Source organism: Vigna unguiculata, chromosome 1 (genome assembly GCF_004118075.2).
Source record: "Vigna unguiculata cultivar IT97K-499-35 chromosome 1, ASM411807v1, whole genome shotgun sequence".
In the NCBI taxonomy this organism is placed as follows: domain Eukaryota; kingdom Viridiplantae; phylum Streptophyta; class Magnoliopsida; order Fabales; family Fabaceae; genus Vigna; species Vigna unguiculata.
The window spans coordinates 39,007,895-39,022,234 of record NC_040279.1 but is presented as its reverse complement, the minus strand read 5'-3'; the positions used below and the strand labels follow the sequence as shown (position 1 = coordinate 39,022,234).

The 14,340-nt window shown below is 28.9% G+C and overlaps 1 protein-coding gene and 1 pseudogene across 1 annotated transcript; one reads left to right on the top strand and one right to left on the bottom strand.

The window, feature by feature from the left end:
- Positions 1-6,968: 6,968 nt before the first annotated feature.
- On the top strand, positions 6,969-10,209 carry LOC114164297 (annotated as a pseudogene).
- A 483-nt stretch (positions 10,210-10,692) lies between these two features.
- Positions 10,693-11,274, bottom strand: LOC114174399 (polcalcin Che a 3). The gene has a single exon (XM_028059257.1). It carries the CDS (start codon positions 11,198-11,200, stop codon positions 10,943-10,945), a length of 258 nt encoding a protein of 85 aa, XP_027915058.1. The 5' UTR covers positions 11,201-11,274; the 3' UTR covers positions 10,693-10,942.
- Between the last annotated feature and the right edge of the window lie 3,066 nt (positions 11,275-14,340).

The window sequence follows — 14,340 nt, the reverse complement described above, 5'->3', positions numbered from 1 at the left end:
GAACACAACAACCACCACCTTGGAAAAGTAGCCCTTTGTTTGAAACAGTTGATCTAGAAGTACTGAGTTGGTTTATAACCAATTAAACACACACTTTTCTACTTTATTAAGGATAATTATGTTATATACAACTTTTTAGACAATTAAATGAGAGAAAATATATATATATATATGTTTTCTTTTACAAACCAAACATGCCATAAAAGAAAAGCAAAATTATCGATGTGCCGTACGAGTCCTTGCACAGAAACTACACCGATAAACTTTAAGTTCCTTAAACGATAAGGTTTGTACTATGAGGAGGTTAACTTATCAAATTTAATTTCCTTAATTTTCATTACACGATAGTCAACATACCCTAGTTATGTTGGTGTGAGTTTGTATATTCATGAGTTATTTTTAGGGGGAGGTGGTAGTTGTAGTAATTATTATTTGTACTAATTAGTTTGTTGAAACATCTATGATTGATATGGATGAAAATTTTGTATGTTTGTATACGGTAGTACACAATGACATTATATTTACAAGATTTTCTTAACCTCAGAAGGGTAAGGAAAATGAAACATTACCAAACCTTGTTTGGTTCGTAAGATATATAATATAAGTGTCCTTCACAAAATAAACCCGACAATAAGAAAGATAATATGTAACTAATTTTCATCGTAAGAAGACAAAGAGAACGAAAAAGACTCGGTCGCTAGTGCTATTAGATAAGGTAATGTATATCATTTGTTAAATATATGTTTCCTATTTATTCAAACTTTGATGAATTTTTTGTCAAAATGTTGAAGGTCGAATACACAATACATTTTCTCAAAAAAGGAAAAAAATTATAATAAAAGTTCAGAAGCAGAGATGGAAGTGCTTTGTTCTTGGAGGCTTGGGCTCCCCGAATTTTTAAATCTCTTTTCAATATATACACATGTACAATATTTTAATGTTAAGGTAAACATTTTATTTTAAGTTTTGTTACATTATATTATAGATGTAATAATATCCTAGAATTTTTGAAATTTTTTTTAAAATTTAATTACTTTTACAAATTTATTAGGAATTAAATTTTTTATATATATATATATATATATATATATATATATATATATATATATATTAAGGCTAGCTGTATTTTCTATAAAATGTGCAAGTTAGTCTATATTTTATTTAATATATTTTCTTTTATTTTCAATTTTTTATTACTATCTAAATTTTATAACATTGATTTCATTATGATGTAATTTAGGAATATCTAACATAAATTTTTTTTAACGAATGTTATTTTCGGTTTTTGATGTTTGTTAAAGATTTAACGTCATAGTGAGAAACGTTAAATTGATGTATGTTGTCTCTTAATATACTATCAATTTAATAGTTTTTTTTTATTTTGCGTCAATATTTTCTTCCATTGAAATCATGGAAAATTAATATACAATTCAATAGTACATTATAGAAATTTATAAAATTTTCTAAATAATGTGAGTATCTCAAATAAAGCTATAAAGTATAAAAAATTAGGTGAAAAATACTACGAAATAAAAAATATATGCCTTAGAATCAGTAACCAATTTGAAGGTATGACCATTTGATGTATTTAACCCCAACATCTTCAGAGCTCTGAATCTATGAATAATATCTCATACATGAACACTCAATATTTGAATATAAAAATGAAAAAACACTATCAGGAGAATGAAAACTTGAGTCCAAACGAGCACCACAACAATAAGATAGAATGAGACAATTTGAGAAATTTCCTCGTACAAGTTTGTCATTGTTGCTGCACTTTGGAGGTTTCTCACAAAAAAGAAAGATTTAGTTGACTCTCGTTTTTAATTTTCAAATAAATATTGTTAAAATAATTCAATTAATTAATTAAGTCATGTAAAATGCCTTCATTTTTTTCCGTAAATATTGTGGTGCGTATCACTGATAGGATATGTTGTACATACATGATACATGTATCAGATACGACACGTAATCGATACGTCGATACGTTTATTTTAAAAATAATAGGATACGATCTTAACAGATACGTGATATATGAATATTGAGAAGTGTACAATAATTCCTAAAAACATGATAAATATATGATTGTTATTATGTAAATCCAAATTAAAACCTTGGTAACTAATATTAGTGACAAATTTATAATAGAAACTATTTTAGTTACTAATTTAGAGATCAATTATAATTGTCGGAACTATTTTAGTTGTCAATAATGTCTATTTTATAAATTGGTATCTAAAATTAGTCATTATAATGACTAATTATTTTTTATCACTAAAATTAATAATTATTCAAAGATTTTCTTGTAATCTACTAAGACTTCATACATTAAATACTTCATTGATAAGTATCGAAAAAGTATCCTAAAGTATCATAGCTGATAGAAGTAAACTAAGAACTAGATCACTATTAGCAAAACTCTTTATCCAGAAGAAAAAGCCCTGAAATGATGTTCTAGGAATGACATTTTAACTTTTAAGTTGATTGTTTGTGAATTCTTTTTTAAGGAGTTTATCCATAAATACTTATAAATAAAAATTGATTTTTTTTTGGTTATTTAAGATTATTTTTGCATAGGCTAAATTATAGTAATTTATATATATATATATATATATATATATATATATATAATTTGCGCATAAGAAAATTTTAATTCACAAAAAATATATATATATTTTTCTATCTTACATGTATAAGACAATTTATGTGTTTATAAAGGATCCATATATATATATGGACATCAATGTATAAAATAAAATTTACATACGATTTAATTGGCACAAAAGTTTCAATAGTAATTTAATTATATTTTTAATGTAAAATTTAATATTAATTTCAACTCTATCAACTTTAATATAGTGGTTACAGATATATCAAAAGTAAAGCTTGTCTACTAGTAATTTTATATATCTGTCTAGAAAAATAAAAGAAAAGAAACTCTTGTACGTATATAGTGAACAAAAAATTAAACTCTCTCTAAATATATTTTGAGAAAGCCATTTATATAAAAGAAGGAACAAAACAAATTCTAAGCGATCACACACCAATATTATTTGAAAATTGTTAAACAAAAATAATTTTGTCACCAAAATTTGAGTTTCATTAGAAATGACAAAAATTAGTTTGATGTTAATTTATAAATGACAATATTTTATATCGAATTTTCTAAAGGGGTAAGAATATTTAAACACAAATCACTTATTTTATAGTTTACGAAATCAGTTTTAACAAAAAATAATATCTAAGAATTTCTCTTTTACACCTCACCAAACACACTTAGAAGAGTTTTAATTGATCATAAATAGTCACGTGCTCATAATTTTCGTGAAGGACGAAGGGTGAACTTAACGAAAATAAATGTACTTTAGAATGATTTGTGTGCTTACATTACGTTCAAAACATGATTTTTTTGGTGACATTTCTCGTTTATGTTATAATACTTTTGACGTTTCTCGCCAATTCAAAGAAAAAAAAATATCGATACAAAGGTGACCTAAAAAAACCCTACCAAATAATTTCCAACCTCATATTTATGTCCGGTAAACAACTTTGTATTACAAATTTTCTTCTGCTAATTAATATTCTGTTAATTATCCAATTAATCTCTTAATGATTACGTTATATTGGCTCTTCTTCACGTAGAATTTAAAGACATGCATGGTCAATTAATATAGATATTTTTTCAACAAAAAATAGGTGCGATTTAATATTTTGACATTAATAAAATTTACTCATAGTATATATTTTGAAACTATAGACAGAACACAGAGCTGCACGTGTCCTTTACATATAAACAATTGTGAGAAATCATTAAACAATGTCCCATGAAACATTGGTGAGTATATAATATCAGAAAGTTGGTATTGCAGATAGTGACTGTGGATTAATTTTGAATATTATTATCGTTATAATTATACTATTATTGATGGTGTTGGTAGGTTTCATCGTGGGTCCTATACATGATATGTTTGCATTGTTTTTTGACCATTCTAAAGTCTTTAAAAACTCCTTAGTGACCGACCATGCCGTACCTGAACTCATCTCAGATTCAAACTGATATTTTCATTAAGAAGGAAAAGTTTAAATCAATTGAGTGTGTTAGAGGTTCACCAAACACATGTAACCCTTTAGGCTTATAAAATTGCTCACTACCACCATTTTTCTTGTTAATAAGTACAAGATGTTTCCATATTAGCTGAATAAAATCATTTTCTCCATGCATTTGTTTTAATATAAAATTATTTATTTTAAAATCTTTATGCAATAAATTTTAATTGTTTGATCTTTCAAGTGAGGATCAATGAAATGATTCAACTTTTAGGAATTTAAGTGAGTTTAAGTTTTATATTGGTTAGAAATGAGAAAGTAGAGCAGTGTATAAGAATAAAGACCCATACATATATTGCTTACAAGTTTTAGGTTAAGAGTGGTGTCAATATCTTATGTAATTAAATTCAGATCTCATTTATTTTCTTCGGTGATACTCCTCTCCAAACCTAACATCAACACCAATAAAAAAATGTTTTTGTTAATTAAGAAGAAGAAACTAGCTAAGCTGCGGTGTCATGTTGCGGCTGCGAACCATTGGATGGTCACCAAACTTAGAATCGAATGAACATGAAGGCTTCCATGTTTCCAATTCCTTCTCAAAAACCATTCACCAATCTTTGTCATAATATTAGCATTATTATTTTAGTATTTTCTCCCACATTCTGCCATTTTTTGTCCCTTTCCCACTTAGCAAACAACAATTTCGACACATTCATTTATTGTTTACTTTGTTTTAAAAGTAGTGATCTTCTATCTTTTAGAACAACATTGGATGTATTAAGGATATATTATTTTTAATCTTTTATATATATATTTATTGTAATCACAATATTTATATTGAGATTATTCATTAATGTAAAAAATAATTAACATATATTCTTTTTGAATTCTTAACACAATAAAAGATCACTTTATTGTTAAAGTAGATTACTGTGGTTGGATGTGGTAATAATTGAAATAATCATTTAAAACGGCAAGTATGTTAAGAAAATTAAAATATTTAGAGAAACATATAAAGAAGAATAAAGTAAAATGATTAGAATGAGAGTGAGTGAGGCCTCCAAGTTGTCATCTCAATTTGGCAGAGGCATGACCTTTATTCATTGGAAAAGCCAAAATCTTAATTATTGATTAATTAATAGCAGTCGTCTTTCTTCTCGCATAATACTCGAACTCCACGTGCATTTATATTATTCCCAAATAGGCTTAGAATAACTGTCAAAAATTAAATTATATATTCATGATTAATTATGATTTAATTTTTTTTGTTCGAACAAATTTATTTAAAAGGAAAGTTTAAGATAATTATTTTATTTGGATATAGTAAAAAACAGTTCTATAAAAGAAAAAAAGTACGTATAAAATTGGAAAGAAAAATGTTAAAAAATATAATAAGCTGTTATTCTAAACATATAATTAAAACTAATATATATATATATATATATATATATATATATATATATATATATATATATTCTTTTATCCAAAAACAGCTGAAACTTTAAAAAATAACGTCCTTTTTGTTTTATCTAGAAACAGCTGATTTTTATTTTTTTAAATAATCTTTTTCAAACATATTCTAAAAGTAAAAAAACTGTATTTAAGCTAGTCTGGAGGTACGTGAATATTGATTTTAATAATAAATTTTCTTATGAAAATTATGGTAAAATAAATTAATAATATTTTTCGGTAACTGTTAATCAGAGTTCTTAACACTCTTATTTTCAATAAAATTAAAAGTTCGAGGTTTTGTTATGTTTTCAATATATTCTTAATATATTTAAAAAACAATTGTTTCAATTTATTGGTTAAAAAGATAAATTAAAAATCACATAGGAAAAATTAAATCAAGTTTATCATGTAAGAATTATAGAAAGGTTAATAACAGATTTTATTGTGAAGTAATATTAAAAAAAATTATAAAATAAAAAGGGAATTTACTAAATACATATGAATACGTATTTATACAATTCATCGCTAAAAATATTTTAAAATACAACTAATATAGTATTATTCAATCTATTTATTAAAAATACTTGAAAAACGAGTAATTTTTCTTTTCTGAATATTATTCAATGCTATCAAATAACAGTTACATGGTGACATTACTATATAAAAGTTAATTTCTAATAAATCCAAAACATGAAATATGGTCATGAATGGATTTTAATAATTATAAATATTTTTTACAATGCATTGAAAGAAAAATGTTTGAACATAAATTAGAGTTATTTACACATTTACGAAAAAAATATTTATTTAAAAAATAGTTTGTTGAATAAATTAAACCAAATACTTCATATTCAGTATAGTTTTAAAAAATGCATTTGAAAAAAAAAATGAATAAACGAGTAGTTATTGTTATTATTATTCTTAGATAAGTTAAAGAACAGGAACTTCATGTGAAAGGATTATTCTAACTTCACTAGAGTCTTGTCCCTAACAACTAAAGGATGCTGTCCTCCTGTGGGTTCCCCGTCTTCTTCAGTCCGTCAAACCACACGATTCCTTTTCTTAACCTACCCAATACAATATCTTAATAATTATTTAATATTTTTATCCATTAAATACTTTACATTTAATTATAATGCTAACTATTATTACTTATAAGACACATCTCTATATCTTCTAATTATAGAATCAAATTACCACAAATAATAAGCTCACATATGTTAATTAACCCCTCTCTGTGCATCTTTCCATTATAAGATGCATTGAATTAAACCTTAAAAGGAATGAAGCTGAAAGAGTCATTCTTTATTTATTATCATCTAATCATTCTAAGAAATAATTTTTTTGGTTGCTAGAATAAAAGGAAAAAAAATGAGAATAAAATATTTTTCTATTTAATGTATTATTACAGAAACTACTAAAAGGAAGAAGAAAAGAAGATTGATGTGTGACTGAGGGGTGTTTCAATTTTTTTTGACCTTCTCCGACTCTGCAGTAGCAGGCAGCAACATTACTTTAAATCCAATTATTTATACTCACAGCCATGCCTCCTTTCCATTTCTCCATCTTTTAAAAATTCTCCCTCACCCCACAAGCAAAGCACCCTTAACCTTTTTCACTTCAATTTTTTATTTTTCATTGCTTCCGCTTTTTTTCTTTCTCTCTTTTTCTTTCTCTCTACCCCATTTTGCTTTTCTGGGTTTCTGTGCTTGTTGTTGGGATCTACTTCATAATGGGTTTATCCCAAGGCCCCTGCACTGATTCCAGGGACCTTTCCAATGGCCCAATCTCTTCCCCCTTAGTTGTAGATCACTACTGTGACTACAACAAGCTCAAATTCAGAACCTTGCTAAGAAAAATGATCTGGGAATTCGGTTTTGCCTGTGTGGCCAACCCTTCCCGGCGCCGGAGGGGCTCCGAGAGGGGCCTGAGCGACGGAAAGAAGACAAATTTGGAACACAACAAGGCTTGGTTGCTCGCGGAGTCTGGTGGGTGCGGAGCGGAATTGTCCAATGCTGACCCTCAATCGGTTCACTCCTCTTTCAGGTTCAGTTTCTGTTCTCAGGTTGAGTTGGAGTCCCTCAACATGAGTTCTTCCAGTGCTGCGACCGTTTTGATGGTGAATTTGGACAATGGGGTGAGTGAATCTCGCGCCAAGGAAATCAAATGGAGGAGAATGGAGTCCTTGGAGAAGAGCATATCCCCTATGGCTCACTCCTTGATCAGGTTCTGCTATGGTGAAATTCTCTCTGCTACTAGGAATTTCTCCAAGGGTAAGGGTTTTTTTTTTCTTCCTTATATTTTGGTTTTAATTTCTGTATGTTTTTCAAAATATCTAAATTGTGGTGGAGAAAGTGTTAATGTTTTAGAACAAAAGTTTGAGTATTATAAAAAAATATAGTGAAGAAACTATTCATCGTAAAAGTCAAGACTAAAGTCGAAATTGGGGAATTTGTTCATGTATGAAAGACACCATTAACCTTTTTTTATATATGCTTTGGATGTTTGTTATTGTTCTTTCATGAAAGTTGATTGGTTTGTGTGAGATCGTGATTTGTTTCTATGTTATGGTGTATGTAGGGAGGGTGTTGGGGAGAGGGGCATTAAGCTGTGTTTTTAGGGGAGAGTTGGCCTTTTGAGGACTGCTGTGGCAATCAAACGGTTGGACAAGGAAGACAAGGAATCTGCCAAGGCCTTCTGCAGAGAATTGATGATTGCTAGTTCTCTTCACAGTTCAAATGTGGTTCCCCTTGTGGGGTTTTGTATTGATCCCGAGGAGGGTCTGTTTTTGGTGTACAAGTATGTCTCAGGGGGCAGTCTGGAGCGCCACTTGCATGGTATTAATTTCTCAGAATTTACCTGCTTTTTCTTTTGTGAGGTTTTGAATTGGTGAATTTCACTGATTCTGGCATGTCTATTTTGCAGGAAGGAAGAAGGGTAGTTCACCTCTTCCGTGGTCTGTGAGGTACAAAGTTGCAATTGGGATTGCTGAAGCTGTGGCTTATCTGCATAGTGGGACTGAAAGATGTGTTGTGCACAGAGATATTAAGCCCTCAAACATTCTGCTTTCTTCAAGGAAGACTCCCAAGGTGGGACATTTTCTTGTGAATCAATCGTGTGGTTATGTAATGTAAAATCTGTCTCGTATGGGGCTCATGCAAGTCATTCTGATTGTTTTTGTTAAACTGTAGCTATGTGATTTCGGATTAGCTACATGGACTTCTGCACCTTCGGTTCCTTTCCTTTGCAAAACCGTCAAAGGAACATTTGGGTACAAACTTCAGCCTTTTATATTGATTCTGAAAAAAATATTATTCGTGTGTATAATTTCTTTTCATGTTAAGATTAGCTGAAAATAAAACTTCTATGCATCTGCTTTCCCTACAGATATTTGGCTCCTGAGTATTTCCAACATGGGAAAGTATCGGATAAGACTGATGTGTATGCTTTTGGAGTGGTTTTACTGGAACTCATTACTGGCCGGAAGCCCATTGAGGCAAGAAGACCTTCAGGAGAAGAAAACTTGGTGTTATGGGTGAGTTATTGCATTCATTCTCTCGAAGTTGCCCTTTTTTTTATGATATCATGATGGTGGAATTTATTCCTCTTGTGTGTACATATGATTGCTAGTAACAAAATCTTCTTTAGCTTAATCTACTGCATTTGTTTTGTACATCAAAGCAATAAATCAATAACACCAATTTCAACTTAGTTCATTTCTTCTAGGTGACAGAACATTGTGTACCTAATTTGTACTCCTATACAAAACAAAATTTAATTGAACATTGTTTATTTTATCTGCTTCTGTAATCAAACTTACATGACAGTAGATTTAAACTGTAAAACGATACAGCTAGATTTGTAATGCATCTTAATAGTTCAGATATATACTTTAATTAATATTTTCTTGGTGGATGAATGGAATTAGGGAGTTTATTTATTTACATTGAAGTATCCACAGTGAATTATGTTTTCCTTTATAGCAGAAAGATTCCACGAAAGTTTCACATTTATGACCACATTTGTGGTTGTAATTACGGCACTGCATTTAAGTTAAGAACAGTAATATGGAATTGATATGGTGTTGTTAACACACGTCCAATCCAAAATTCATTTGCAGGCGAAACCTTTTCTACAGAAAGGGAAAGGTGCCATTGAAGAGTTGCTGGATCCTCAACTGAAGTGCAGTCTGAGATTCTCAAATCAAATGGGTAGAATGATTGAAGCAGCAGCTGCCTGTGTCACCAATGAAGAATCTCGGAGACCTGGCATACGTGAGATTATTGCAATACTGAAGGGTGAAGAAGAACCTCTTTTGTCTAGAAGAAAGAAATCCAGTTTTCTTGGAAATGGATGCGTGATTGATTGTTATTCTCAGTTACAACAAACTAATAATGAGATGAAAAGTCACTTGGCTTTAGCAATGCTAGGAGTTGCAGAGTTTGAGGATGATGACTATCTCTATGGTCGATAAAACATATGTTGACAACTCTTCAATAACCTTTTACTTTTTGTGATGATTGTGACTAAGAGTGCTAAAGATTAGATGTGAGCGAGTTAAAATTGTAAATAGAAATAGGAGCTTAGATGAAGATTGTGTGTAGATACCTTCCCTTTCCCTTTTCACAAAGGGTAACCTAATAGATTTTCATTCATGTTTGTGAATCATGTTGGGAAATTTATGATTTTCAATTTCATTTTAAAGCTCTTTCTCATAAATATGATTCTGTATCATTTCGTTGCAGGTGTTATTGAAGTTCACGAACATATTTTAGTTATTAGTAAAGCTAGAAGATATTCAAGTGACATAGGTTCTCTAACTTAGTTATTAGCAAAATTGGTTACATCACTATGATAGTGAATGAAACGTTTTTTTCTGTTGGATGGAAAACACCCTTCAATGAAGGGCGTGTTGGAGTTTCCATTTTGAGAATACCCTATTCTACTTCTCCCTCACCTAATTCATATTAATGCCCTCAACAAGTAAAAGAATAAAAGGACACACAGGGAATACATTAAGAATAGACGAAGATGAACACGTAATGTATAAAGTAAAGATACTTTTCAATCAATAAATTTAAATTTTACCATATGGTTTATTTTATTTTCTGTTTTACATATATAGTTTGATGTATATATACGTATATATATAGCTCTGTACATTTATTTATATTTTATACATGTTCATGAGTTATGTCAACAAAAAAAAAAAAAAGAGATGTGTAGTGTCTGGTTGCAACCTTAAGGATTAAGAATTTGATTACATAACTTGTGGTGTTGCGTATTGAGAATAGAGCATCTCAACTACCTCTAACTTATGAAGGAGCTTCCTTTATAATAATGAACATGCGAAAAAGGCCAACATCATGAACCTACCATTGTTACATAGAATATAAAAATGATTGCGTGATGTAAATATTGTTGAATGGGAAAAAACTTAAAAAATCTTGGCTACATCCCTGATTAGACCACGGTTGGCTATTGCAAAATCTGTGAACTCTTGATGAGAAATGAAGCCATCACCATCTGTGTCAATTTCATCCATCATACGTTGCACTTCATCTGGGGTAACAGATCCCAGTGCTTTAAGGGCTTCACCAAGCTCTTGTGAAGAGATTTGGTTATCACCATTGGAATCAAAATGCTTGAAAATGCGTTCCCTATCAGCTACATCTTGTGGATCATCACCACCCATTGTGGAATAATGTTTGTATTCTACGTAAAAGAATGAGTTTCTTTTGGTTTTCGTGTTATACTTAAAACGGATAAGATTATGCCATCTTTAGTTTATGGGGTTTACTTATTATTCACAATTAAGGCCTAATTAACAAAGATAACGCAATTCACAATTTCTTTACCAAACTTGGCCAAATTGTTTTTTCGATATGAATGGAAGAACATGATCTTTAGAGAATGGTTAAAAATGTTTTGCTAAATTTGGTCACTTTCTCAAATGACATGTCACACGCTCCTGCATGCATGGTCCCCGAAGTAACAAACCATAATTAGCAAAACAAGAATAGGTTTTCAAACCTTGGTCTCACAAAACATTGGCGGTTATTTCCAACATTCTAAAATTTCTTTATTCACCTTCATTTATGTACATTTTTCCAAAATTTCTTCCAAACAAATACATGAAATTTGGGAATTAATTGTTTAAAATCGTATCTATCTTATTTGACAAGCACAATAGAGAGCTAATTCACACCCTCATCATTAACCATTATTATGTACTACTTGCATGCAATCTAGTTGAAAAATTGATAATTTTTTGTGAAATTAAAGTGCATATATTTTATTTGACAAGGAGGGGGAAATAAAAGAGAGAAAAAAATTGTCAATGTTTATATACTTTTAACTAGCCTTCTAATGGGAAATGATGCATCCAATTTATCATGAAAACATGTCACACTTGTTCTAATAATATACTTTTCTTGATAAATAACTAATCAATTCTCATTTAGCCTCTCATGTTTCGATTCTGTTAGAAATCCAAGTGTGAGTCTTAAGGTTTTGGGTGAGTCAATACCTTAAGGTTTTGGGTTGAGAGTGGTGTCAATGCCTTATAAGGTTGGGCTGATGTCTCAATAATGTTGTATCTTTCCAGTAATACCCCTACTTATAAACCAAACAGATCCCTACGTTCTTATATCTATCTTTTAATTTCAATTTTAGATTATGTATATACAATATATATATATTCTCTCCCCATACCTCTATAATATTTAAGAACTGAATTTTTTTTCTAAATATATTTTAAATTAAAAACATTAAGTAAATGTTCTCATAATTTATGTTATCGTTATCTAATTCAACTATCAAGACAAATAACCAATTTTAATAACAGTTGTTGGGTCAAAGATTAGAATAAAGGTTATAACCTCATAATTAAAACACATATTTTCTATTAAACAATGCAATAGTATGAATGTTACAAATTGATTGGAACTTTGGTTTAGTCTAACTTATGCCATGAAATAAGTAATGTAATATAGATCAAGTTTGGCAAAGTTAGAGTTCTTTCATCACCATCAAGCCACAATGTTAGTCTACTCAATCCCAATACTCTACCTGAAGAGAACAAAATAGAGTTAAGAAAAAATACAATGAAAAATAAAACTCAAATTTATTGACCTGTTAAACTTAAATTTGTACTATTTGTGAAAAAAAAAAATTATTAAAAACTTACTCGAAAAGTCTTTATCCGAAAACATGATTTTCTCGAAATATTACTTTATAAAAAGTAAACTAATGATAATAACATGTTGTTTTCAATTCTAGATTTTAAAAAACTATTTTCTTCCATTAAACGTGATGATTCCATATTCATTATAAGAAATTCATTGATTTATGATGGAATTCGTGAGGGAAATATTTTTCAGTAACCTTTCTAATTATTGAGAGAAATTGCAAAAGGAAAAATTTGTAACTTATTCGTAATTAATCAACTAAGATTTCCTAAAGCATGCATCTTTCTTGTTATTCCGTCATAAATTTTCTTGATTACAAAAAGGTGTATGTCATTAATCCAATATGAAATTAAAAAATTTTACCAATGGAAAAAGTTCCTCACTAACAATACAATAACTAAAAAAGACTAATGTTAACCAAAAAAAAAAATCTCAAGTTATTCCCAGCTATGTTGCAATTGTTCCTCGTACTATTATTGTCTGAAAAACGGGATTAAAGAAATTATATTAGTTAGGAAATGTTTTCTTCACAAGTTCGAAAAATTTGTTAAAATGAGTTGATGATTAAATAATGAAATAAATTGTGTTTGAAAATAAAACAATTAGTTTTACAGGTATAAAACTCGGGATCTTTAAAATAATGGGATACTGACCACCAACCAATAAATTATTAACAATTATATATATATATATATATATATATATATATATATATTATTGCACTATAGTTAAAAAAAATTATAAATATAGTCAGCTATAAGTTATATATTTATAAATTACCTAAATTAATTATTTTCATATATATATATATATATATGTATATATATATATATATAGTTCTATTTTTATGTTATATAACATTAGAAATAGGTATTTGGATTTGGGTTGGTGAGCTATCTAACTTCTTTTTGCACCTTGTGGTTTATATTTATACCTTTTGAAATGTCAGAATATCTCTTCATTCAGTTCTGGAAATACTCTAATTAAGTGTTTGAAAAAATCTCATAATACAAGCTTTTAGCCATTTAGCCAGAGGACAAGAGATCAACCCATAACTTTGAATCCAAAACACCTTAATATAATTGGTTTACAAATCTCAGGTATTCAATCTTATTTCGATTTTACGTGTAACTCAAACTCATATTTAAATTCTTAAAAGAACGAGAACACCTGTTTCAACCAACAGAAGACACAATAAAATTTCTTAAAAAATATATTTGGTATTTAATTTTGTTTATTATTTAATGGTGGCTGAATGATGGTACAATTTTATTCTGTATAAATTTATGGATTAAATAAATACCATATAAAAAAAATGAATGGCTTATACTTTTCCATGATTAGGTTTGCTAAAACAACCGTTAAATGCTGAAAGAGTTTGACGTAATGACTTTCTTTACTCAATTCTAATAAGTGAGGAAGAAACATGAGATGAGTGCTAGTTGTTTGTACAACATTATTATCTCTATGTTAATGACTTGTTGTTTGATGAATCAATATTTCTATTATCTTAATATTTAGATCAATAGAGTCTATTTAATAGGTATTATTCTTATAATTGATCCAAACTGAGTCAAATCATTGTGTTAAAAAAAGAAGAAAAGACCCTTTAGTTCAATTTAAGTTGGCCGCCAATTGTTTCACT

What these genes read in the sequence shown, in the direction of transcription:
- LOC114174399 (XM_028059257.1), bottom strand. Translation starts at nt 11,200, where the DNA reads ATGGGTGGTGATGATCCACAAGATGTAGCTGATAGGGAACGCATTTTC.